The sequence below is a fragment of the Podarcis pityusensis genome (assembly GCF_964106645.2).
Source record: "Podarcis pityusensis genome assembly, chromosome: 5".
Lineage (NCBI taxonomy): Eukaryota > Metazoa > Chordata > Lepidosauria > Squamata > Lacertidae > Podarcis > Podarcis pityusensis.
Genome location: NC_138032.1, coordinates 96,592,008 through 96,618,199, shown reverse-complemented (window position 1 = coordinate 96,618,199; position 26,192 = coordinate 96,592,008). Strand labels below are relative to the sequence as shown.

The window sequence follows — 26,192 nt, the reverse complement described above, 5'->3', positions numbered from 1 at the left end:
CTTCCATTCCATCCTCTGTAAATATGAAATAGTTGCTTTAAAAGCATTGACAAGCTTCTCTTACTTTTCCTCTCCTAAAGCAATATATGGAAAAGCAAAGGTGTTTGAAATTGTTGAAGCTTTTTGGTTGTGGCAGCCCACTTTAGTTATTTGTTTGCAGAAAAGATGTCTATGTATAGTCAAAATATTATTACAGCCAGAGGAGTCTGGGATCTGTCATACATTCTTGGCTGCTCTCTAGCAGACAGAGTTTTATGGAAGAAGAGGGAAGGCTAATTAAGTTCAGCAACCATAACTTTGACTTTGATGCAGCACCATGATTCTAGCAGTAAGTAAATTCACTCACTAATTACAGAATTTCTTTCTCTTTAGTCTGGAAACCATCTGAGTGTTGTGTGATCTGAATCGAGATTCTGTTAGATATGCATCCACAATATTCACAAAACGCCGTCACACTTGGCACCAGTGTGGGATCCATGACTGAATAAGAGGCAGCTCTTTTGCTCTGCTCCATGGTGGTTTCCCGGGTGATCGGCAAGATCATGAGCTCAACAAACCTTACCAGCTGTTGAAATCTAAGGGGAGATTATTTATTGAAGAGAATTAAGCCAGAAATGTACCCATTTGGGAGACTCTAATTGGCTAGCATTTTAACTGAAAAGTCTACAGGCACCTCCAACAGGTGTTTCATTGTGGATGTTCACTGCCACGTTTTCTTAACACAATAATAGAGCGTTGGTGGTAGATTTATTTTGTTATACTTTTCTGTGATGAATCCCCAATGCTACTATGTTATTGCAGTCCTGAGTGGCTATGGTAGAACAAAAGAGGACAAAAATTAAACCAGAACATTTGTGGTATAAAAGTTGTGCAGTTTCAGCAGGAAGTTTTGGGACTGAAAACGAAGCAGTGTGACTACTAGAGAGGTGCAATAAATCGCCATACCACCGTTGAATACCAGTATTGAAATAACACCATGAACAAAAGGAGGTGGAGACTTAACAGCTTCCCTGGGGGTAGCTCAGAATAATTTACAGGTAATTTGCAGGCACTGGTGTCTCCAGCTTTGCTTGCTCTCTCCCTTTTCCCTCCTAACCAATAAGAAATGATGATAAGCCCTCACACAAACCAGGAAACTCTTTCAGCTTCATCATCATCTAATTATGCAGATCCTAACAATCCAGGAGGGACACCCCCCCCCCCCCATGGCTAGACAATCAAGATCCAGCGCAAAGTGAAGAAGTAAAGAACTGGAAAGCTCTTCTAAGCTCTTCTTTCTTTCCTCACCCCGCTGGTGAAAAAAAGAGTTTTTGTTTTTATTTTCTGGTGGTGTTTATGTTGTTGGTTCCCCCTAAATAGCTTTCCTCCATTTCAGAAAGGTTTTTTAAAAAAATATTTAAAGGAGACTACCTTTTTGCTTGCTTGCCCTCCCTCCTTCCCTTTGATAAAAAGGGAGAGTTTGGTGGGATGAGGGCTGGGGGGGGGGGCTTCTGGGGGGGGGAGATGGAGGAGAGAGGACTTAGCTGGCTGCCTTATGGCTGAAATGGGAGGTTGGGTACTATGTGAGAATGATGGGGAGGATGTTCTTTGGTAAGCAGTGCAAGCAAATGCGTATCTACTCACAAGCAAGCCCTACTGGATTCAATGAGGCTTACTCCCAGGAAAGTAGAAGTAAGTTTAGTTGAACACAGTGGGGCTTGTGCATGCACAGATTCCATTTAGACCTCTTGAGTGGGGAAGCAGAAGCAACTTGACTAGTAAATCACTTAAACTACTCTTAAATTAGTTGAAAATATATTAAATGTATTATATGGAAGTTTATTTAATATTTTTATTAAATCTACTACTTCCTTACATTTTAAGACCCTCCAGTGCCGCGGGGAGGCAAGGTCCTCTGCCGCCTTAGCTATCGTGATGTGATATCGTGATACTTGGCTGGTGATATATTGTGATGCTGAAAATCAGATATCGGCCAGCCCCAGTGACTACCCCTTTAACTTTTGCAATTGCAAAAGTATTGAAACCAGGATCACGTGAGACTGCCCTGGAGAGCATAATGAGCACAAAATCATTATGAATGTGCCATAAAAAGGATGCCTAGAGGGGTCCTGAGTACAACTTTCTATTTACAGGGCCTTGTTTGCTGCTCTGCTTTCCCCAGGAGCTTTCAGGATAAAGCAAATGCTGACAGAGCAAATGAGGTATTGCAAATGGGGGCTAGAGGCTGCCCAGCATACGTGTGTACTGGCAGATTCCTCTTGATGAGTTCTGCTTTCGGTAAGATGGAGAAGGAGGAGGAAGCTGGCCAGTTCACAAAGTCTGCTATTTCAAGAAATCTTTCGCACATTTTACTTTTTGTTAGGGAGGAGCTGGGGAGGCAAACAATCTGGCCCCACACCGATAAAAATAGAGAGAATTCTGTAATACCCATATGCTCATTTTACCCACATTGCACATAAATAAATTTGAAATGTTCTTTTTGTTTTGTTACTTTGTGTTTGTTTGCTCCGTGGAGAAGAACAGCAGCAGTTCCTTCTGCTAAGATGGCTCATTAATCTTAAAAAAGTGTTGAGTTAGATAAGGTAAACATTAAAAGATTATCAAATGACACCTTACCCCTTTCAACCTGTTGTTCCCAGAATACCCATAAATTGGGCTACAGTCTATGTCTCTCTTCATGTGCATATGGGGGGGGGGGGATTCATGATATGAATATCATCAGTTCTTTTGATCATTTGTGCCCCTGTGAATTGTTTCCTCTTCTTTTTCTTTAAAAATGCTATCAATGTTCATTTGGTTTTGGTTTAAGCCAGGCATGGCCAAACTTGGCCCTCCAGCTGCTTTGGGACTACAATTCCCATCATCCCTGACCACTGGACCAGTTAGCTGGGGATGATGGGAGTTGTAGTCCCAAAACAGCAGGAGGGCCGAGTTCGCCTATGCCTGGTTTAAGTTCTTTGTCATCAATATTCACAAGTGCCACCATGCATGTGATCAGAGTATGACCCATGCAGTAAGAACTTCATTGTGGCCATAAGAGGCACAAACGCAACTTATTGCGTGCCAGAATGAGCCCACCTAACACCTCAAGCAGAAATACAATCTCTTTGAATATCAGCTGAGACAAAATGTTTTTTCAGTGGAGTCTGTGGATGTTCAAAGGCTCAGGTGAATCCAAATTAAGGATGGGCAGGCAGAAGGCTGCTTACTCAAAAACTGAATGGGACCCCTCACTGAGTAGCCCAATCAAACACTGAAACCTCTCAAGGCAGAAGGCAGAAGTTCCAGAGAATACTTGGAGTGCCCAGTCCTTCCTCCCCCAGGGGAAAAAGCTTTCCTTGGGTGTCTGGCAGGGAAGCAGCACACGGTTCCTCTTCTTAAGCTACCATTTCATTCACCACCTGGGACCGTGGGGGTTCAACTACATCCCCAGCGGGAAAATGCCAGTGTCATTTTCCACCAGGGATTTACCGTATGGAAGTTTACGACTCTTGATCCCAGTTGGGAGAAGACACTGCAGTATTGATGCATTAGCAGCATTTTATTCAGTTTGGGGTGAAGAAATGGGGGGGGGGGAGTCCAACTGGGACCCACCACCAGCTCACCCTTCCTGGCCTCTAAGAAACTTTTACCGTTTGGAGAGAAGGACAGACTGAGGAGAGGGACTTAAGGAGAATCTGGCAGGCAGACTTCCTGAGTTGGCCATGTCACCTGCCTCAGTTCCTCTCACAGGAGGCAGCCTAATCCGAGTCTTGCCTGGCAGGGTCCATTGCTGAAGTGGGAGAGAAGATGTTTTGCATGCAAAAGATCTCGGGTCCAATCCCTGGCATTTTCAGTTTAACAGGATCTCAGGTAACAGGTCTGGAAACAGCATATATTTCAAGCTGGAGGCTTCAGTGAGCTGCCGGCCAGCAAACCTGAAAGTACAGAGCTTAGACGTCCTGAAGATTTGACTTAAAAGGAGACAGCATTGTAGGTTTTGCAAGGTGATACATAGGAAGAAAGCAATACTGTCTCCATTAAATACATAAGCAATATATAGCCAGTCAAAATATCCTGAAAGGGGGTGTAAATGGTGCTGTAGAGCTCCAAGCCAGTAGCCCCTTTGCCTGGATACATGATTATTATTACTTTTTTTTATCGCTGTCATCAGTCCTGATCTCAGCTTGTGTCAATCATACATAATTCTGGCAACTTGGATTTGGGTGTTCACAACAGAGACTGAAGAGCACATCAGAGGTTTATAGTTTTGCAGAAATCCTATTATTAACCTGAGGCTAATCAGTTCTCTGATTATGATTACAAATTGGTTCCCATCTTCTGAGGTGACAGTTTAATTTATTTTTACTCTCAGTCTGTTGTGTTCATTTGCATTGGTGACATTACCCCAAAGCACTCTGGATGGCTTAATTAAAAATGATTTTTGTGAAAGAAAGAAAGGCATATGGATCAGATTTCCAGGTTATATTGAAGGAGATGGGAATAGAAACCTGTTTTGCAATCACTGTCTAATAGCAAGTGTCAGAAAAATCGGTGCAAAAATACGTCACTGCTTGCTTATTCTGCTTTCGTTCTCATTCAAAAGCACTATGGGCATATACAGAAGCAACCATGAAATGGAAAGGCCAGAAATGATTCTACATTAATCTTGTGAGGCTACTGAATGGAATGTTGATCTTGAACCTATGAAAGATCTATTTTCAAATCTCAACTCAATCCAGAGTTGTTTGGTGATAACTTGGGACAAACCATTGTTTTGGCTCCCAGGTCCCCATCTGTGAAATTGGAATAATAATTCACATGCTTGATAATATAATTGTGCAGCCCTTTAGGATACCAAAAGCACTAGAAAGTGGACAATAATCCAATCCACTTTCAACATAAAGAGTTCTCCTGGTTACCACAGACCATATTGCAGCCACAGGCACATCACCTTCCTGTACTTTAGGGTTCCTTTCTTGCAGTGATACCACCAGCAAAAGAAATTGCCTCTCCCCAAAGGCATCCCAACCTCCCCCTTGCATTCTGTCCAACTGATAGGGACTATCAATCCTATACCACTTTCCCCGAAGTAAGCCTCACTGGACTCAGCTGACTTACTTGAGGAGTGACATGGATAGGATTGCACTGTTAGCTAAGTGATAGCAATTGGGGGGGGGGGGGAATCATTCTTCTCAGGAGAAGCCTACCTGGCTCCATTGCTGGAGGATGGGGCAAAAGAGGAGATTTTGTTTCACAAAGGACTCATTTATGAAGGCGGCTTGTTAAGAACATTGCTTTCAATATGAGTCTGTGCTGCCACCGTTGTTTTATTTATTTTTACAGGCAATTCCCCATTTATTCAGGGAGTACGTTCTGAGGCACTGCGCATTTAAGTGAAATTGTGTATATTGGGAACACCATTGAAAAAGCTGGCAAACACTCTCTAAAACACTGGAAACCCTTGGAAAGCCCTTTTAAAAAACCCCAAAATTCACCCAACTCCACCAGAATCGCTCCCTCCAAACTCTCCACAGGCCTCAACGGCTCAGTAGGCTCCCGGGATTGTTTTTGCACCATTTTTGCTGTTTTCATGCTTTTTAGGGCCATTTTTGCTCCTTTTCATGCCACTTCTGGGTTTGTGGCAATGCGCACATGCTTTGAACATGCATAAATGAGGAGTTGCCTGTATTTTGTTTTTACTTCTTTGACCATGATTTGTGTTCTAATTGATGTTTTATATAGTATTGTACATTGTTTTGTTTTTAACTGTAAGCCATCTTGTGTACCTGGTAGAAAACTGGGCTAGAAATTTGGGGCATGAATTAAAAAAGTGATGCTTGTGATCAGCTGTGTGGCATTTCTTGCACAAGGAACTGGGTCTTATGGTGTATTTAGCGGGACTCTCATCCCCCCCCCACCTCCACCCCCCCCCCACCAACAGCCCCTTACATGGGAGCATTGTGGGTTCAAGCCCCACATTGGGCAGAAAGATTCCTTTCCATCCCTACAAAAACATCTGATCAGAAAGATCCACTCTGAGCATAACCATCTGCAAACACAGACTGGGGCTTATATAAATTATGGCCTCTATTTAGGGTTCTGTGGAAGCAGAAGTTCTTTGTCAAGAGAACCTGAATACTGTAGCTTGTAATATATTTCACAAATGAAACACAGTTGTATGACTCTTCTTTTGAATAATTGACACTGGAAATGTTACTATTTTAAGTATTTCTTTCTGAATTTGCTAAGTCTTTGGGAAGTGATAAGTCTTTGGAAAGCCCTCCTTGCCAACCACCATCCCTTTCCAAGTCTCTAGCTGTCGAGCATACGTTTTCAGTCATATCTTTACCACAAGGTAAATGCTTGAAACTTGCATTTTTTTCTCATTGAAAGCTGACACATTCTGAAAACTAAATTCTGTATTTTCTCTGTCCTCTTCTGGAATGATGGCACCCAACCACACAGCCCTGTCAGTAGACAAGAATGATCTGTCTGTTATTTTCCCCATGCAATCCAGTCAATTGCAGCCCTAAATTCAATTGCTCAAACGATGGCAGTTGCATGTTAGCCAATTACAGGTTCTCTTTTCCCATTTATAAGAGCTCATGTACTCAGACTATGCAAGGCTAATAATCAGATCCTGAACTTTATTTGGAAGGAAGTCGTCCTCTCAGGTAAGCAGCAGACACACCGGCCTTGGGAGGGCAGTTGCCACCCAACCACCACCACCCCCTCACTGTGTGGGCAGGGCCCAGAAAAGTGCCTTTGCCACTGCAGCTAGAAATTATCGTTTAAATAAAATGTTTCAGGTTACTTTATACACTTAAAACTTTTCAACTATTTTTAAAGACTTTCTAGCTGCTGTGGCAAAACAACAGCAGCACAGACCCCGAGGGCGCCTCACCCAGAATGCTTCACTCTTAGGAAGCCGCCCCTCCCCCCCCCCTCAGAGCAAGGCATGGGGATGGAGTGAGCATTTTGGAGAGCCCCACAAAAGCTGCTGGGTTTGATGGGCTAGCAAGGCAAGCAAGCTGCCCCACCACCAGGCAGTCATCCCAATTTGCCCAATGCAGTGGTTTTCAAACTTTTTTCCTCTGGGCCACATTTGCAGAATAGAAATTTGCTCATACCAAACCAAATATTTTATTGCTAAGAAATACATTGGAAAACACAACTAGGATTGTCTTCGGTATCATTTGATGTTCTTGCTCTCATTTTGAAAAGATATCTATCCATATTTTGTAAATAAATAAAATTATTTTGATAGTATACTACACTGAATAGCCAACAGTGCTATTAGAAGTGTGAGCCGGGCATCCAGCAAGCTTGGCGGGAAGAAAGACTGAGAGAGTGGGAAAGAATTGCAGGAGGAGCAAAAGGGAGTGGGGAGCAAAGGAAGGATGGATGGCCCAACGGAGGGGGAGTGGAGAGGCAGTGCACAGCAGACCCAACCCTGATGGTCATGGAGGAACTCATTGGTGGCATGTGAAAGGCGATGATAAGCAAACTTTTTCACAGCTTCAGAGGCACCGATACAGTGCCTTGCCAAGGGCGCAAAAGCGCATAAGTACACCTCTGTTCTCCTTCATTTCATTTAAACTAAAAGCAGCTGCACGGGGAAGGAATGGTGAAATTCTTTTCCTCTGTATCGTTTTCGTACTGAAAACACCCAATGCAGCTGTTTTTTCCCTCCTAAAGCTGCTATTAGTGGGGTGGGGGGACTGGAGAGAGGCAATTTGCAGCAGAAAAACAGCACAGGGGAAAGGGTTAAACCCTCCTATCTGCCCCAGTCAAAATCCACAGGGTGTGGGTGGAAGATTCTGTTTATGAGAGCGAGAAAGACAGAGACAGAAGCACAGAGAGGCAGAGAGCAATGGAAAGAAAGGGAATCCAATTCATGGAATTCAAAGACACATTTTATCCCCAGGTGTAATTTGACCTGTGTCTCTCCACCTCCCTCACATTTTCTGATGCACCTGAACATCTGATGTTCTGCTACAAAAAATCTGGCAACCGTTTAAAAGCAGTTGCCTTGTGTTTTGTTTGGTTGTTTTAATTTGATAGCAAATCTGGAAATCAGCCCAGCAATCTTCTAAAGCAGGCTGCAACAACAGAATTTCAAAAGGGGAACATTAGTCATTCTGTACTTTGCTCTCAAAAGGCTCTTCAAAGATGACTAGATTGGTTAATTTCAGCTTCACGTTGCATTTGAAAAGGTGAAGCAGAAGCTGATGGTCGCTCAATTTAAATTTGTAAATGCAAGTGAAACAGACAGGCAGCCTCCTCATCTTGTGAAGACTCTGCTTCTGAAGAGTGTGGTTGCGCTGCTCCCCTCAGCCAGCCGGCCCCATCATCCCTAACCTTTGGCTATGCTGGCAGGTGTGTGAGTTCCCCTTAAGATTTGGAAAAGACCTGAACACTGATGGCTTTATATATGCATTTGAAAATATTGTTTTCATTTCTTCCCCTTCATTTGTGCTGAAAGTTGGATTCTAAAGGCAGAAACCCGTCTGGGTCCATCCATCCCCCCAGATTATTTTACAAAGCATCATGTACATTGATGATGCTGTAAATATCATTGATGATTGCTCCTTTCCAGCTTCAGCTTTTTCCTACCTTCAGCCTTATTCACATGGGTGGTTATCAGTCACAGCCAACAAAAGTTGGTTAAATCACTGTAAATAATATACAGTGAAGGCCTCATACTTGCATACTGTCATGCTTGTGTTGGTTGGAACAGTACCTTGGAATAGAAGTAGAGATGTTTTGGACATGATTCTGATGGAATAAGTTTGGCTACGGGTTTTGATTACTATTTTATTATTTTTATTATAATTTCTCTGGCTCTTTTTTCAGGATTATTTACAACTAGCCCACAATAGTCATGAAGGTGCTGCATCCATTATATAAACAAAGTCCCTCAGTTTGGGCCAGTTCTCCAATCTGAGAACTGTTCAACTAGGCAGTTTGTTCCAAAATTCAGAGTTAGAAAAGCTAACATTTGTAAATAACATTATGATAAAAAAAAATGCCAGTATTCTTCAACTTTGGGTCCTCAGATATTATTGGACCACAGCTCCCATCATCCCTGATCATTGGCTAAACTAGCTGGGGACAATGGGGACAAGAACATCTGGGGACCCAAGGTTGAAGAACACTGAAGATGGACTATTACAAGTGGGATTTGCTCCTTTGCAGCTTTCCAGCCCCTCCATTTCATCCCTCCCCCCCTGCCCCCGCAACAGTCCTTCAGTTTTCCATGCCCACTGAGCATGCAGTTTAGAGGCTGTTTTTTTGGGGGGGGGGGGATTATACTTCTTCAAACTGGCAGGCCACCAAGACGCCTCCTACTGTCTTGTGTGTGATTGGTACTGGTTTGGCTACATAAGGGTAGGCACTCAGAAAATGAGTTTGCCGTCGGTGTATACAATTTCACACAGTGCATTTGAAGGAATTGTAGGTTTGATAGAGAAGCAGTGTCAAGTGAAACCGCTGGGGTAGCTGGCGGTAGTTTTCCTTGACTAACATTTAAGCCTGGTTTTGATACCTGCCTGCCTTAATGAGCATACCAGGTAAGAGTCCAAAAGAAGGCTTTTTTGCACACCCATGCTTGACAGCATGCTCTCTTAAAGCCTCTAGTATTTTGTGAGCACACTCTGTTCTGGTTTAATTGGTTTCTCAGTGCGAACTCAAAATCTGGCATAAAAGCACTCCAAAAATGCTAAAAGAACACCTGTTTTAACAGGTTCTTTTTGATGAACACATTTTGAAAATCTGTAATAATCTTCATTGCTAAGCAGGACCAGTGGATAATTATTTGTTCTTAATTTGTTTTAGTTTAATAACATCCCGAGGTCTCCTATGACAGAAAACTCTATTTACTAAACACGATGCCAACACATTATTTGCATCAAGAGCTGACATCCTGTCACATCAAAGACTTATGCCTCACTTAGATTAGAAATCTTTCTGGGCTGCACCACCTTCCACTGCATGTTCGCATCAATGAATGCCCCTCCGTACTAATAATAATAAATTCTCCTTATAAAAGCTAGACATTGGGGTCAAGGGCTCTAGTCTAGACCTCTCTAACATGTTCATTTTCAACGTGTAAGGTTTGTGGGGGTTAATACAGTCAAGTAAGCGCATACCTGTAATTTGATGTGATACAATCCAGGCACAGGTTTATACAGAGTCAAACCATTGGGCCATCCAGCTGATGGTAGGCCACACTCGCTGGCAGCAGCCTTCCAGAGATTCAGGCAGGACACATTCCCAGCCCAATCTGAAGATGCCGGTATTGAATCTCATTCCTTCTGCATGCAAAGCTGATGCTCTATGTAGAACTGCATCCTTTTCCCACTTCAAACTGTGGTTGTGTGATCTCTTGGCCTTCTGGATTTGCACATAGGCCACCAGAGAAAGCAACAGGGGCCCATAATAATTTGGTAAAGGTAAAGGGACCCCTGACCGTTAGGTCCAGTTGCGGACGACTCTGGGGTTGCGCGCTCATCTCGCTTTACTGGCCGAGCCCAAAACAAGCTCTGCTTTCTCTCGGGCTGAACCAAGGGTCAAAAATGAATGCAAATGATAGGTTGATTACATTGATCAGCTTTTAAGCATGTTGCAATTTGTGAAATGCTCAGAAACTTCCTGGAGGCACTTCCCCCAGCGGTTGTGATAACAGGAGGAGTCACTGCAGTCATCTTGCTGACTCAACATTATTTCTATCATTAGAATAGTTCAAGCCATTATTTGCACCAAAATTCATTGCTGTAAAAGCATTATGAACAACAAGCTTGCAAAATTTCCCACTAGTAGAATTTGCCATTGAGGACGGAACTAAATATTGAGTGTCCCTTTGCTCTCTCATCCTCATGCTGTGCACACCAAGTAAAGCAGTGTGTGATGTCACCATGCTTTGCATCTCTCTGTCCCTGGCAGCCAGTGATATGGGGAAAACATGGCACATTAAACCACATCGCACATGCTGTGGGATTCATTATGAGTGAAATATGGAAAAGCAACACAGAACGTCCAGTTCCTTTCATCAAGCTAACATGATGGCCACTGTGTTCCCAGTGTGTATATCTGTCTTATTGAAGAGTCAAGCGTAATCAGTGTTCAAGAAAGCTCTTAGAATAAGTATATGGGCTCCAGTTCAGCTGAAGTTAGTCATGACAATTGTTGCATTCCTAAGCATAGTTAGTAGGCACTAGTAAGCTCTACAGAATGCAATGGTTCTTGCTCTTGAGGAAGCGTGTTGGGGATTGCACCATGTATCTCATTAAAGCCAATGAGAGCCACGTTGGTTGTGACTAATTTGTTCCACTGGTTTACACAGGACTCTTTGGTGCCTAACATTAGCTAGGTTTCGACCATTGTCAGGATGATACATCAGGAATATATGGTGAATATTCAAGACCAGGACCCCATTCTTCATGGTTAGCAAGGCCAGGGAAACATGCTTTGAAGGCCAGTCTAGAAAACCATTTGTTGACTTTTTTCACCACCACAGAGCTGCACTTGTAGTGAGTCAGAGGGGTAAGAGGAGCTATGCTGGATGAGTATAAAACTATGCATGTGTGGAGAAAGTGGATAGAGATAACGCCAGAACTCAGGGACATCCAGCGAAGCTGAAATGTTAGGACATCCAGAAGAAAGTACTTCTTTACACATCACATAGTTAAAACTGTGTAATCTGCTCCGACAAGAGGCAGTGATGCCCACCACCCTGGAAGGCCTTAAAAGAGGAGAGTGCAGCTGCGCTTGGGTCCTGCTTTGGGGCTTGCCATAGGCACCTGCGAGAATGGGATGCTGGTCATTACTCTGATCCGTCTGGCTCTTCTTAGATTGGCCAGGGTTTCAAATCACCTGTGGTTAACAATTGCAGTAGCAGAAGAGAACACACACACACCATCAAATTAGGGTGCTGAGTTGAAGACATCTTGGATTAGCCAGTGAGTGTGTGAGAACATTGTGGGCTCAGCTTCATTCTGGTACTAAGAAAAGAAACTGTGAAGTTCAGATTATGGTCAGAGTCACCCTGCTTTTCAATTGCCTTTTGCACCTGGCTCTGTTTGGTAGGTCTTTTGGTTCCAGTAAAAAAACCAAGTAGATCCGACAAGCAAGGCGTCTGCTCACCCCCATCGTAAACTCTGCCTGCTTCTTCAGGGTGCCTGAGCCCGTGCCTGATCCTCACTCCCAAAAGCCAATCATTTTGATGGGACCTGAATAATTTTTCCCACATTGAGGGGACGTGATTGATAGGTCCTATAAAATCATTTATATTTCTACAGCAAAACACTTTCCCTGTCAACAGAATGCTAAACTCATTGCCAGCCTATACTGTCTAAGAAATTGGGGGGGGGGCAGCTCTTATTTCCAAACTGTAATGACTTCAGACAAATGATAAGCTTCCTGGATTTACTAGTTCTCCTAGTATTCATTTCCCATTTCATTTCCCTTCAATCTTGCTACACTTTCATATTTTCAATCTGTAGCAGACGTTTGTCCTCTGGTTTTGTATTTCAGGTGAAGAAAACAATTATTTTGCTCCCTATCTCACCTTCTAAAATGTCATTATGTTAGAACAGGAGCTGGCAACCTTTATGCCCATGAGCTGTTTGGAAGGGGTGCAGTTTACAAGACAGGACACATAGTTATTCCCTTGATTTTATCCTTGCTACAAGGTAGATTAGGTTGAGAGATAGTGACTGGCCCAGGCTCACCCAGTGACATTCATGGTCGAGTGGCAATTGGAACCCTACTGGCACAACACAATGGCTCTCCTCCCCCTTAACAGTCTTTAGTCAGAGGTCATCTTTAGCTGGACAGGCCTGAAGAGCCATGGAGCTGTCCACGATATAGTGCTGAAAGCTGGCCACTGGGACTCGGGATTTCACAGCAACATCAATTACTGTACAGTACAGTACAATGGCGCTGTGGGTTAAACCACAGAACCTAGGACTTGCTGATCAGAAGGTCGGCGGTTCGAATCCCCGCGACGGGGGTGAGCTCCCGTTGCTCGGTCCCAGCTCCTGCCAACCTAGCAGTTCGAAAGCATGTCAAAAGTGCAAGTAGATAAATAGGTACCGCTCTGGTGGGTGTTTCCGTGCGCTGCTCTGGTTCGCCAGAAGCGGCTTAGTCCTGCTGGCCACATGACCCAGAAGCTGTACGCTGGCTCCCTTGGCCAATAAAGCGAGATGAGCACCACAACCCAAGAGTCGGTCACGATTAGACCTAATGGTCAGGGGTCCCTTTACCTTTACCTTTACCTTTACAATGCATACTGTATGAGAACACAAACTGGGTAGCTGCTTCAGTTCTGTCTCATACTAAATCTGAATTTTGGGAGAACCGTCTGTTATGTTTTATTTTCAATTTGTTTTATTGTGTTTGCTTTTTGCAATAAATATTTACTTAGTTTTGCAATATGAATTAAGCTGAATGTGTTATTGTCGTTTTGCTACATCCCTAGTACCTTTTGTCTGGCTGAGTTTATTGCTACTTAAACATTTTACTTGGGTGGGGTGTTGCGAGAACAAGTAGAACAGGGGAGGTAAATGCCCCATGCTAAGGCTCTGTCTGCTGCAGCCCAATCCTCTGTGTATTTATGCAGAAGTAATACCTGCTGAGTTTAATGTGCTTTGTTTCCATGTAAATATGGATAGAACTGCACCTTCAGAGGATGTAGCACCATTTATTTGTCCTCAGATTTTCAGCACTGGGAAGTGCTGAAATAATTCAGCAAATGTTTCCTCACCAAGAGGATAATATAAACAGCTGTTAATGTTACCAAAATGTCATAAAGTGTCACTTTCAGGTGACAATAGTTGTGACTTGCAGATCTTGTTAGGCACCAAGCTGAACAAAATCCAAGAGCCGTGTGCTACCCACCATTTTTGCATTCCCAGCAGGCAGCAAGCATAAGTTTATTAAGATCATGGTGATCTGTGCCTGTACAGCTGTACAAACAGTAGAGTTCTGGTGTAATTAACTTTATGGCTGAGTGCATGTCAGTATATCAACTACAATTTGCACAGGCAGGAGCACAATAGGTATACTGACATTCATTCAGTAATGGGAACTGTAGTTCCAGAATTCAATTTTGTTAGTGTGTCTAGGCATGTGGAAAACATACATTTTGAAATATGCTTTGAAAAAAATATGAGTTTTGGGTTTTGTTCTGTTTTTTCTCTTAAGCATTTTGGATGTAAATTATTCTGGCAATGATGTGTTTGCTATATATGTATATATTTTCCAGAAAAATATTTTGATGTGCCTCAAGATGGGAGAGGTAAGATTATATCCAAGAAGAGCAGCAACTTCAGTCCCGGAAGGGGGAAGAAATCTGAGTGAATGATGAAGGAAAATGGCCCAACCAAGAGATGGCGTGTAGTCTACTTGCCTGGAGAGAACCGTCACTGTGTCAAGTGGGTGATAAGGAGAAATGGCTGTGAGAAAATGGCATGCAAGCAATACCTGTGAAGAACTTTGCTTATTGGGGAGAGACAAAGCTATTGCGGGGGATGCTTATTGAAGTGAAAAACAAGTTGCTGTAGTGGAAATCCAAGCTGAGAATAGGCATAGACTACAGTATGAACCTTTGGTAGATATGCTTTATTTGCCTCCCCCATCCATTAAATTGGTATTTGAGCCGACTCTTAAGCGTCAAAATAATGAATGCGGCTTTTTTCCAAAGTTCTCTAGTGAGTGTTGTCACAATATGGTAGATATAGTTCAGTTTGAATTATTTTCTCTTATCCCCCCCCCCCACATGAGCCCTTTTTCGGAGCCAGAAGAAAGGACAGCAGTTGTTTTAGATTATGTAATCTTACCATTTTTCTCCATGACAAGATGTCAAGCATCAATGTCATGTTCCTGAGCACACCAAGTGGCCTCTATTGCCTGTTCAGATGAGGAATTAAGGGGAAGGCACAACCTCTTCCTTCTTGACCCCAAGTGGGGGGAAGAGAATCTAAGACAAATAGCACCACTTGTAATAATTTAAAGCAATAAAATAGTTGTTGCCCTCTGATAAATGAGGTTCATAGTCCAATTCCTTTGTTTTTAAGGTACTATTTGCCCTTTAACTGGCCTTAGGAATTACCTCCCCCTCAGAAACTTGATGACAGCCTTCCAAACCAGGACAGCCGAGATGCTCTTGCTAAGGAGTGTGGCAATGGTCAGATATTGTGCATTCTGAAGCATCTTGCGTGTTTAATGGAAGGGGATATAATGTGAAGCTATGGCAATGTTTTATAGGTCATTCTTACAAAACTCCATTAGGCACCATGACTTAACGTACAGCAAAGCACACACTGTTGCTAGTTGACAATTCAGTATCAGGAAAACACTCTCTCTTTGCTCAATTATTATTATTAGGTCTTCTCTGGAGATGCCTTGTCAAAAGGAAAGCATTTCACTTTGTGCTTTTATATTTGGGAGGGAAATATTGGTTGTTTACCTGCAGAAATATAGTGGACAGAAGGAGGAGGTTGCATAACCAGCGATTGTGCACACAACTGGAAAAGTCCACAAACATTATCTTTGTAATATTGGTTAGTCCAGGATACAATATTTAGAAAACTGCCTTATGCTTCATCAGAATAGTGGTCTATTTGGTAGGCCTATCAAGCTCCATGCAAGAGCATATCCAGCTTAGCTACCCAACAGCCTTTAACTGGAGACCAGAGGCTAGCAGCCCAAGATTTGGCTGATTATTTCCAGTCAATTTCTGATTCCTCACCTCTGCTGCTCCTAGCCACGTTGACTGTTCCTCTCTGCCTCTTTCTGCTCGTAAGCACCTCCTTCTGCCATTCCCCTAGACCACTCCCTCTGCAAGCCCCATCCTGAAGTCTCACTTCCCCATAGCTATGGCCCATATTACATCTGTTCCACATTTCCAATGCCTTTCTGCCAACCCAGTATTCAGGCAGCTCAGCCAATCACTGCAGTACAGGGATTGAACCCAGAACCTTATACATGCAGTGTATGCTGTCAATTGCTCAACTAGTCCAACCCGAGCACCATGGGGGCCTCTTCCAAATACAGCAAGAACATCAAAGAGTGAGCTGGTTCCTGTTTTTCTCTTGACAGGACGTCTCCTAGGGAAGCATATGATACAGGAAGAGAGCACAGTTCCTCCAGCTTTCCTAGGGGCACCACGTCTGCTGTTGCCCTAGACATGTAGCAGCTCAGACATGAGCCATGTTCCCTTCACAGTCAGCCAACTCTTAAGGGGGCCTGAGTTTGCAGGTCCTTGGTACAGGCTTTCAGACTGGATGTTTTATTTCCACAGCCATCGATGTAGCGTTCCGATGGATAGAGTTGACAAAGGTCTTCAAATCACCACTGCCTCTGAGCTTTCTGTTTTGTAGAAAGGGTTTCCCCCAATACATCTGAAGGGATAAGAATGGAAAATACTCTCTCAAAAAGGCATTAATATTTTAAGCATTCGGATATGCAGCATTGTGTAGTCAAGAGCAAAATCTACTGGGGGGGGGGGAATTCTGTGCCCAGGTTTGCCTTGATATTCTGTTTATCTTCTTTGCTGTGAAGATGATATACCTCTGGTTTTGGAGCAAACCTACTTCTTCCACTTCTCATCCCATCAGAAATCCTGTCTACCCTCTATAATCCTGTGCAGAGGAGAATAAACATGTATACCTTTAACTGATGGGTAGAAGAGGGGATTTTGTCATGCAGAAGTGACAGGTGATGGGAGTTGTGGTCCAAAACACCCAGAGGGCAGAAGGTTGGCAAAGGTTATGTTAGAAGGTCAGGTACCCTGCTGTTCTTTGCCCTCGGATTCTGAGGGAAGGAGCAGTTCTGCAGTCTTCAGAACCACAGCAGCCGCTTAGCCTTTCAATGGATCTGTCACAACGTGCATAGTATTAACACAGCATAGCATCTCATTGCTATACAGAAGGGCAGCCCTCAGCTACACACAATCTACCATGACAAATTCAGTCATGTATTATCGATAATTCCCTCTTGACCCCACATTTGTAGACCCAGACACCAAAACATAGGGTCTATCAAGCCTCTGGTGGGATACAATACAGTGGTATCTCGAGATGTGAACGGGATCTGTTCCGGAGCCCCATTCGCATCCCGAACGGAACGCAAGACGCACGTGCGCGGGTCGCATTTCGCCGCTTCCGTGCACGTGCATGACGTCATTTTGACCGTCTGCACATGCACGAGAGGCGAAACCCAGAAGTAACACGCTCCGTTACTTCCAGGTCACCGTGGAGCGCAACCCGAAAGCGTTCAACCTGAAGCATATTTATCCCGAGGTATGACTGTACAGTGTTGTCGGGATGCAAATTCTGATGGCATTGATGGGCACAAAGTTACCATTTGTCAGTTAATGCTTCTTCAGAATTCAGGTTTAATTTAAGTTAGAACATACTCTCTTTTTGAATTGATTTAGGTGTTGCCCACTCCAAAGCAGTCTTCTTGTATTCATTCTCTTGGAACACGTCAAACTGAGCAAAGTAGTTGGCTGTACTTTGCTCTAGCAGGCTGTGTAGCTGCAGTTGCCGGCAACTGGTCCCACATGAGCACAGTAGCCTTAGATGCAGATGTGCATCCTCTCTCACATCCAAGGACATGTTCAGCCAGTTCTTAATAAGGCTGCAATGAGCTACCACAGTGAAAGTGTACTGCTGACTTAAACTGGGTCTCTGAACTATCCTTGTTAAGCAACATATTTTCTCCAATAAACTCCCAAGTCACCACTTTTCATTTGGATCAGCATTAGAATGGAACCACTAAGAGAGTAAAACACAGAAAATGCCACTCCAAGCTTCTATACACTGGGTTAAAACCATTCTCCACTGGGATTGTCCCCCTGTGCCAAATTTCACAAGCCTCCTACCTCCCCAGCCATATTGTGCTGCGTGGATCAGGCACTTCATGTAGTGAATTTCCTTGCCCCCACTGCACATCGTTGGCAACTGTGGTCGGGGTCGAGGACACTTATGGCTGAGAAGAGATGCTTGACAACACACGGGTTATAACTGCTGAAATCTCAGAAGCCAGAGGATTGGCTGAATAAGACTGTTTGAGGTGGTGGGCTTCAGGACTCTGCCAAGGTTATTACCACATCCCAGGTCTAGGAAAACCATAACCCAGTATGTGAAATGGAATAAATGATATAAAGTATTCAGGAGATTGTATAATTTGTGCAGGTCACAGAATTGGAATTGCCTGGGTGCATATTTTAAATGTTTTTTTTATAGTATGAGTTCACACAGATATAAGAATGAAGCCTAATCAGACTATAAAGAGAGAAAAAGATTAAGATTTCATTCACCAGGCAATATTACATTTCAATTTAAGCAGTGTTTTCAGCAAATATAATTTACCTGACAGATTACATTGAACCAAGTTTCTTTCTGTACATATTCATTCATCTGGATTTCTTCCAAACTAATCCTAAACTGTACATGGAGTTTTGTTTTGTTTTGTTTTTTATAAAAAATATCTACTTTCATTGTGATGTTGAAATTGTCACAGAGATCTTTGTAAAAAGCTTGTGTTTCTGAAGGAATTTGTATTAGATAATGGTTTGTGTGACTCACTGTATTTTGTAAAGGGTTTATTTCCCTTTGGGAATTGTGTGTTTCTAATGAGCAGTTTTATGCTTCTAGTTTGTGAACGTTGTAAATGAAATGTGTTTTCTGACCCTCCATAAGGAATAGATTGATATTTGATAGATACTAACTGGTTGAGATTTTCATATTGCCTAAAATATTTGCATATGTTGATAAAAACCATATTGTAATAGAACAGTTTGCCAATGTTCAGTGATAATAAAACAAAAAAGCTCTTTATTTTAGCTGAATGTTGGATCTGACTGAGACTAACAGTTAACCTGGCCTTAAATTCAGTGTTGTAGTTCCATAAGTGGATCATCATCCCACATCATTTGCTATTTGTAATGTTTCAGAGTAACCATCAATAAAAAAATATATCAAAAGCTCCAATGTAACATGGGACTCGAAATCCAAATTTCAGAGGACAGCTACAATAGATCCACTTCCTGGCACGTGTTTGTGGTTCACATTTCAGTAGATCTACTCCATGGAGATACCTAGTTAGTTAGAATCCTCTTGTTATTCCATGTTTAAAAATTCAAAGCTGTAATTGTTGATTTATTCACTGACTCTAACTCACCGATTCCAAGGGAAATGTTTTGAAAACTGAACAGCTGAAGTGTAGATTGTAAACTAATTGCCTCCCTCCCTCCCTCTAATATGTAAAAAAAAAAAGAAAAGCCAGAAAGATCTGATCAAGTTTAATGATAAGCAAGAGAATAAAAAACCTCTTGCATAATCAATATCAATACTATACACCATTAAGGACTGGTGCTTTGAATAAAGGGGCCTTAGGTGCACTTCTAAGTGCTAATGGTCACATGCTGGAGATATATATTCCATTGGCATCCATGAGATGTCATACAAACAAATGAGGAAGTAAAACTGGGCTCCAGCGCTTATGTTGAAGGATTGTTTTTCCATATCTAGTATTTAAACTCCTGTGCAGAGAAAACTGTGCAGAGAAGAGATTTCACATTGTCTTCTGCTTCATAGGCTAGTTTCCTGGGTTCAGAGAGGTTTGCTTTTTTCCCACAGGGAAGCAATTCCACCATGTGAGCCCCTCACAGGTGCTTTGAAATAAACCCTTCAGTTTAAAAATAATGTAACTAAAGGGGGGGAGAGAACTCTAAATCAAAAGTTATTCTTAATCAGATTTTATTTATTTTTTAAAAAATGCATCATCGCCGCCTTAAATAACTGCATTGGTTTGAACCAATGAGTCAACAGCTAAGTGCCAAGATCTAGCAAACATCTCATGGTGTTACTGAAAAGCAGCAGCAAGCAGTCTCTGAGGAGTTCTTGAGTGGAGGAAAAATCATCCTGGTTTTCATCCCTAGAGCAAAACATAGCAACTAGAGACAGCAACCTCTGTCTTCAGAAATAAAAGTTTTTTAAATCTCTGAAGAGACCAAACGCCAGGGGGATTCTTGCAGACATCAAATGGATACTTGATTTGAATAGAGATATCCTTGTTTAAAAGGTCTAAGATTTTGCTGTTTGGTTGGACCAGAAGAAACCTCAGAAAGGTCACAGCTCGGTGGTACAGCATCTGCTTTGCATGAAGAGGGTCCCAGGTTTAATCCTGCCATCTCCAGCTTTGGTTGGAAAGACACCTGCCCACCTTCTATGCTGCCTTTTATGTTCCTACCCAACCAAGTCCAGCACTCTGTTCCAAACAGCAACCGGCCAGATGCATCCAGGTGCTCACAAGCAGCGATTGATGGAGATGACTGTCCTCCGATGTTTGTCCCAAACATCTGGTACTCATTCACAGATCATTCAGTGCCTTTGTCCATAGCCATGGGAGTAAAAGCATAACAAACCTATCCTCCATGAACTTCTCAAAGCCATACAAGTGTCAGGGACTGTACTGAAGAGGAATGGTGTGGATCGCCTCCCCCCTTTCTGAACCTTCCCAGGAAGAGGAGAACAGTATAGATTTAGAACAGTGGTTTGCAGAAGGTCATAGTTCAGAGGCTGCAGAGGGGAGAAGCTGGAAAATATTGGGAGAGCAGAAGGAAGAATAAGCACCAGGGGAGAGACAGCTGACACTCAGTGTCTTTGGAAAGCATTCCTCACCACCATCCCCTTCTCCCAGGACCCAGTGCGCATTAAGAGTAATAGAACAGAAAGCTCAGAGGCAGAAAGCACAGATCAGCCGGTGCAGGAGTGATGTAGAATGGAGATGGAGGGGTGGGGCGTTACTCGGAGCGATACCATTATCTGAGAATCAGTATCATGTTTGCTTGCTTGCTTGCCACCCATCTGACTCAGGTTGCCCCAGCCACTCTGCGAGGCTTCCAACAAATTAAACACAGTAACACACCAAACATTAAAAACTTACCTATACAGGGCTGCCTTCAGATGTCTTGTAAAAGTCAGATAGTTCTTTATCTCCTTGACATCTGACAGGAGGTTGTTCTACAGGGAGGGTGCCAATACTGAGAAGACCCTCTGCCTGGTTCCCTGTAACCTCACTTCTTGCAGTGAGGGAACCGCCAGAAGACCCTCAGAGGAGGACCTCAGTGTCTGGACTGAGCAATGGGGGTGGAGACACTCCTTCAAATATACTGGGCGGAAGCCATTTAGGGCTTTAAAGGTCAGCACCAACACATTGAATTATGCGCAGAAACATACTCGGAGCCAATGTATATGTTTCAGGACCGGTGTTCTACATACATGCCAATTTTAGTATGGACATCATGCATCAGATGAGGTGACCATGGCCATAATAACTATGTTAGTTTTTGGTAAAGAGTCATCGTTAAAGAATTTAGCATAACAAACTTAGGGGTTTCAAACATTAGAAATACAGGGGAAATAAAAATAATTTTTTACCTAGCATCACATATTAAGATTAAGAATACAGTATTGATATTTAATCAGCAACAATTAACCCTCACTGGAGAAATGGCTCTTGTGACAAAGCATCTATAGCTGAACAGAAGTAGGTGAAACTCCTGCAAGAGAGCATCAGGAACTCAAATCAAGCAAAAAATGAATCACATGGCTGAAGAATGCCCTTACTTCCTACAGTGTTTAACATCAATCACAGCCCAACTTAATATTCCCTGCATATGGTGGAGCACAGGGCTAACACAGTGACATCAGAGCAGGGCTTGACTTTGACCAGTTTCTGGCCTTTTGTCCACTTGACAATCTTTCCTAAGAACTAAGCGCAACACAGGAGAGTGTTCCAAGGGCTCAAAATCAAAGATCTTGAAGAATGTGGGTGTGTCTCTACCTTTTGAAATGATCAAAGGTAACTAGAGAGCTGTGAAACAGATTGATCCATGGGGAAGATTGTCATACATGCCATCATTTTCAACACAATACAGTCTTTCTAGTCTTCAAAATCCCTCAAGAAAATGAGTTTCACTAATCCATGCAATAACATGCCTATTCAAAGATATGATTCTTGCTGACCCTTGGTGTGGCTATAATCATGCCTGGAGTCATAGATCCAGAACCAGTGGGAAGACATGACTATTTCAGATTAAGGAGCCAGTGAGCTACTAAAGAAGCAGTACATCATGTTGTAAATGGACTGTACCACTTCACACTGCGGGTAAGGTATTGTATGTGTTAATGCTCCACATATGACCCCCCCCCCAAAAAAAATCCATATAAATAGAAAACTAGCATGTCAGGGAGAAGACTAGACCAGAATTATTTCTCTATCTCCTAACTTTCTATGTAGAGGAAATTATGCTGAAGCGTCCAGCTGTCTGATCCCTCACCTGCAATACAGTCCAGGAACAATTTCACCCTATGTTCCAAGTTCATATAAACCCAACCTCACGCAGCCATATTCCACAGAGAGAAAGCAGTTGGTACTCTGAGCAACAACATATAGAGGGCAATAACCCAACCCCTGGAGTTGTGTGGATGGAATTTGTAGTGGTAAACTGATGCCAAAGATGGACTATTACAAAGTCCAGGAGTAGAAAAGAAGGTGGTTTTGCTCCCTGCTTTGATTTCAGTCCTTTAATTACAAGGGCACCTGTTGATGTGCAGTGGGAGAAGAAAGAGCTGCAGGAGGCAGGATGAAAGGTGAGGTGGAGGTGGCCTTGTGCTCTTCTGCAGATTTCAAATGCTGGGGAAGCAGGCTGGGAGCTGCCAGAAACAGACTCTGAAGAGGAAAATATTTTCAAACTTCGGATAGGAGAAAGAGGAGGAGAGAGAAAACCTTTTTAGAAATGGGGGGGGGGGAGCCACATGGAAGATGCAGTGGATATGATTTCTTTTTCTGACAAGCTGAGTGAGACACAGCTGAACAAAGACAAACCCATTTCTCTGGAATAAAAAATATCAGCAGGGGGTTGCTGAACAGAACCATTTTACCTTGGATGGATTGTATAGAGAGATGCTACATGTATTGTGATCTAGACACAAACTGCTCCCTTGAGCTTGAGGGATTTATTTTACCATCACAAAATAGAGAATTATGCTAACAAAGAACAATGTGAAGGGGAAGAGGAAATTTGGCTTCTTGTGCTATCTTGCTATAGTTTTGAGAAAAGTGACTATTGCTGCATCATTTTGCTTAATCTAAGAGAGCTGATGTGCAGAAACATTGCACACTCGCCTTTTCCCCAAGCAGAGAGAAGTTCCAGGGATGGTGCTGATTCAGGGATCATGTCTTTCAGAAGGAGAGATCTCTGGAGACTTACAACATTTTCAGATATTTTCTTTACCATTATATAACCATCAGAAGAGGCAAACAGCTTAAGCCTTTCCAATCAGGAATCCCCTTATTATCAGATCCCCTGAGAGAGACAGCCAGCAGCCAAATAGGTTCATGAAGGTTTCGCTCTCTCCTTCTCAAAACACCAGCTTTGTTTTCAGTGGATAGAAAACTGGAGAGAGAGAGAGAGAGAGAGAGAGAGAGAGAGAGAGAGAGAGAAGCAGGGAGCAAGTTATACCCATGCTTCTTTTCAGTCAGTCAGAGAATCAGGTAAAAAAATGCAGTGGTTCTCCTAAATAGACAGAATGAGAAGTCTTTTGTGAGCTGCAAGAAGTGGTAGAATCCACATTCTACCCAAAGTATCCCTATCTCAGTCTGCACTTCTTCTCTGAATCTCCAACCTACAGATATTACATTAAATTAATTATGAAAGTAATATCCATAAGTGTAAAGAATTTCTTCACTGCTACATTGTAAATGAATTAATTTCTAAGTACAGTGAGAAACCCAAAGTTCATAATATTAATGGAACTGATACTTTTGGCATATATGAAAGCAATAATCAGAGGAAATTTCCTTAACTTGTAGTTTTTACAACCTGTAGTGTACTTTCAGCCCATCAATAGTAAGTTCCTCAGCCTCTGTGGCAGTTACTGCAGAAGGAATATGTATTTCACTTGTGCGTCTGATTATTTGACACAGCCTTCACAATGTCTCAGTTGGAAATACTATGAGCTACAAGTAAAAACACACACACACACACACGAGAGGTTCCCAAATGCAGAAAGCTGCAGATGAATTCAGAAGAATGAACACATAGTTTCTTTTCTTTAGCAAATCTGGAAATGCTGAATCAGTCACTAGTTTAAACTTGCACAACTTGTGACACACCAAAGCTCGCCAACTACATATTTTGCCTGTGTTTTTGAGGTTCCCAGCAGGATGCAAAAATAGAAAATCTATCAGTCCCCTTCAGTCCCCTGCTGGGCTGCTATAAATGGCTGGTGCACTGCATTCAGTTTGGGAGGGGGCAATCCGCAATCTGGGCAGGCCTGAAAGTGGGGAAGAAAAACCAATTGATGATGTATTTTCCACTTATAACTGCCTAGAGCCACTATGGAGCCCACTTGCATGTCATTCTGTTGCTCCTAATTTGACAAAAGTCAGCAATTCACCCCCAGAGGCTAAAATTCTTAGATAAGGATGCAAACTAACAAAAAACAAAAATCCATGGGAAAGCTAGGAAATTACAGGGCCCCCTAATGATAGTTACAGGAAAACTAGTGGAAAGCATAATTAAAGACAGTTAATTAAGCATTAACCACTTTGCCCTCCAGATATTTGTGGGACTACAACTCCCATCATCCTCCCATGTGGTAATGGGAGTTGGAGTCTAACAATATCTTGAAGGCACTATATTGCCCACCAGGATCTGAACGAAAAAGCCATTCTGGGAGCAGCCAGAGCACCCATACTTTGAGGAAGAATCAGCATGGCTTCTGCAAAGCCTTGCCAATTTGGGGGAGTTTTTGAGAGAGTCAGCTAACACGTAGCTAGAAGTGATCCAGTAGACATTGTATACGCAGACTCCCAAAAAGCTTTTGCAAAGTCTCTCAAGAGGGGCTCCTAAGTCTCTTATGTCATGGCATATGAGGGCAGGTAGCTGGTTAAAGAGCAGCAAGCGGGAATAAATGCACAGTTCTTCTCTCAGTGAAAGCAGCAGGGTGCACCAAAGATCTGTAGTGGAGCTGATACTTTTTAACTTACTCATAAATCCTGTAGAGTCAAGGATAAGCAGGGAGGTGACAGAGTTTGGAAGTGACAAAATTATTTAGGGTTTGTTGTTTTTTTACTGTTTCGTCACTTGTTGTTTGCTGCCCTGGGTTCCCATGGAAGGGCAGGATATGAATTAAACAAAGAAATAATAAAATTATGCATAAAATTACTGATGAAATTATGTTGAGAAAGTGTTAAGAATATACAATGTATGTGATGCCTGTGACTATGGGCTTATCCACACCTTCCTCTTGTCCCTCTGCTCTCCCCGCCCCCCAAGGAAAACCACACTTTAGCTCTCAATTGGAGCAAACTGCCATTCAAGTTTTCTCCAGATTGACATTCGCTCCAATTTAGCACTAAAGAATGGGTTTTCCATGGGAAACAAGCGGGGCAAGGGGGAAATGGCTCTGACGCCTGCCTAGAAAGTGCAGATCAAGAGGAAAGGCACTTGGATCCATGCTTTCTAGGCTCAGGAAAGTGGAAATGTGGCTTGTACATGGCCCTATGTCTATGTACAAACACCCAATTTGTGTGACCTGGCCTCTCCTTTCCTAGTATGGAAGAACCAAAGCCGTCTTTCCCATTGGGGTTACTGGCCTGTTGCGCCAGGGCTCTGGCCTCTCAGGGGCTCCCCAGCTAGTGGGGGAGCTGCGCAGCTTTGCCGGTGGCCTCCCCTTTCCCTGAACGCCCGCCAGCTGTGCCCTATCAACCATATGACTGGCAGGCGTGCAGCTTCCTTCCCAAGCCTCCATGGAAGGAGAGCAATCCCTGCAGAGGCTTGGGGAAAGGTCGACAACTATGGGAAACGGGGGGGGGGGTGCCGGAGGGATCTTTGTACCACGGCACTAGATATGCTTAAGATGGCCCTGGGAAGAACTATATGAATCTGGCATAAATATGTACAGTTATGTGTAGATCTATTTGTATACACAGCACTGGCACCACATGTTACCTCAGATACAGAGCATGGGTGCGTGTGCATATACAGTGGTGCCTCGCAAGACGAAATTAATCCGTTCCGCGAGTATCTTCGTCTAGCGGTTTTTTCGTCTTGCGAAGCAACCCTATTAGCGGCTTAGCGGATTAGCGCTATTAGCGGTTTAGCGGCTATTAAAGGCTTAGCGGCTTAGCTG

The 26,192-nt window shown here is 43.0% G+C and overlaps 1 protein-coding gene across 10 annotated transcripts in view; it reads left to right on the top strand.

Moving 5' to 3' along the window:
- The window catches only part of SHISAL1 (shisa like 1), a gene marked incomplete at its 3' end in the record, with an annotated part of 180,892 nt that extends 161,907 nt beyond the window's left edge, over positions 1-18,985 (top strand). For 8 of the 10 annotated variants that reach the window (XM_081005753.1, XM_081005755.1, XM_081005756.1 and 5 more), the window contains one exon: positions 373-1,890. In XM_081005753.1, coding sequence (XP_080861879.1) covers positions 373-388 — 16 coding nt within the window. Of the gene's footprint in view, positions 1-372; positions 1,891-14,248 lie in introns of those variants that run through there. The other 2 variants (XM_081005749.1, XM_081005757.1) reach the window with 2 other exon arrangements.
- Between the last annotated feature and the right edge of the window lie 7,207 nt (positions 18,986-26,192).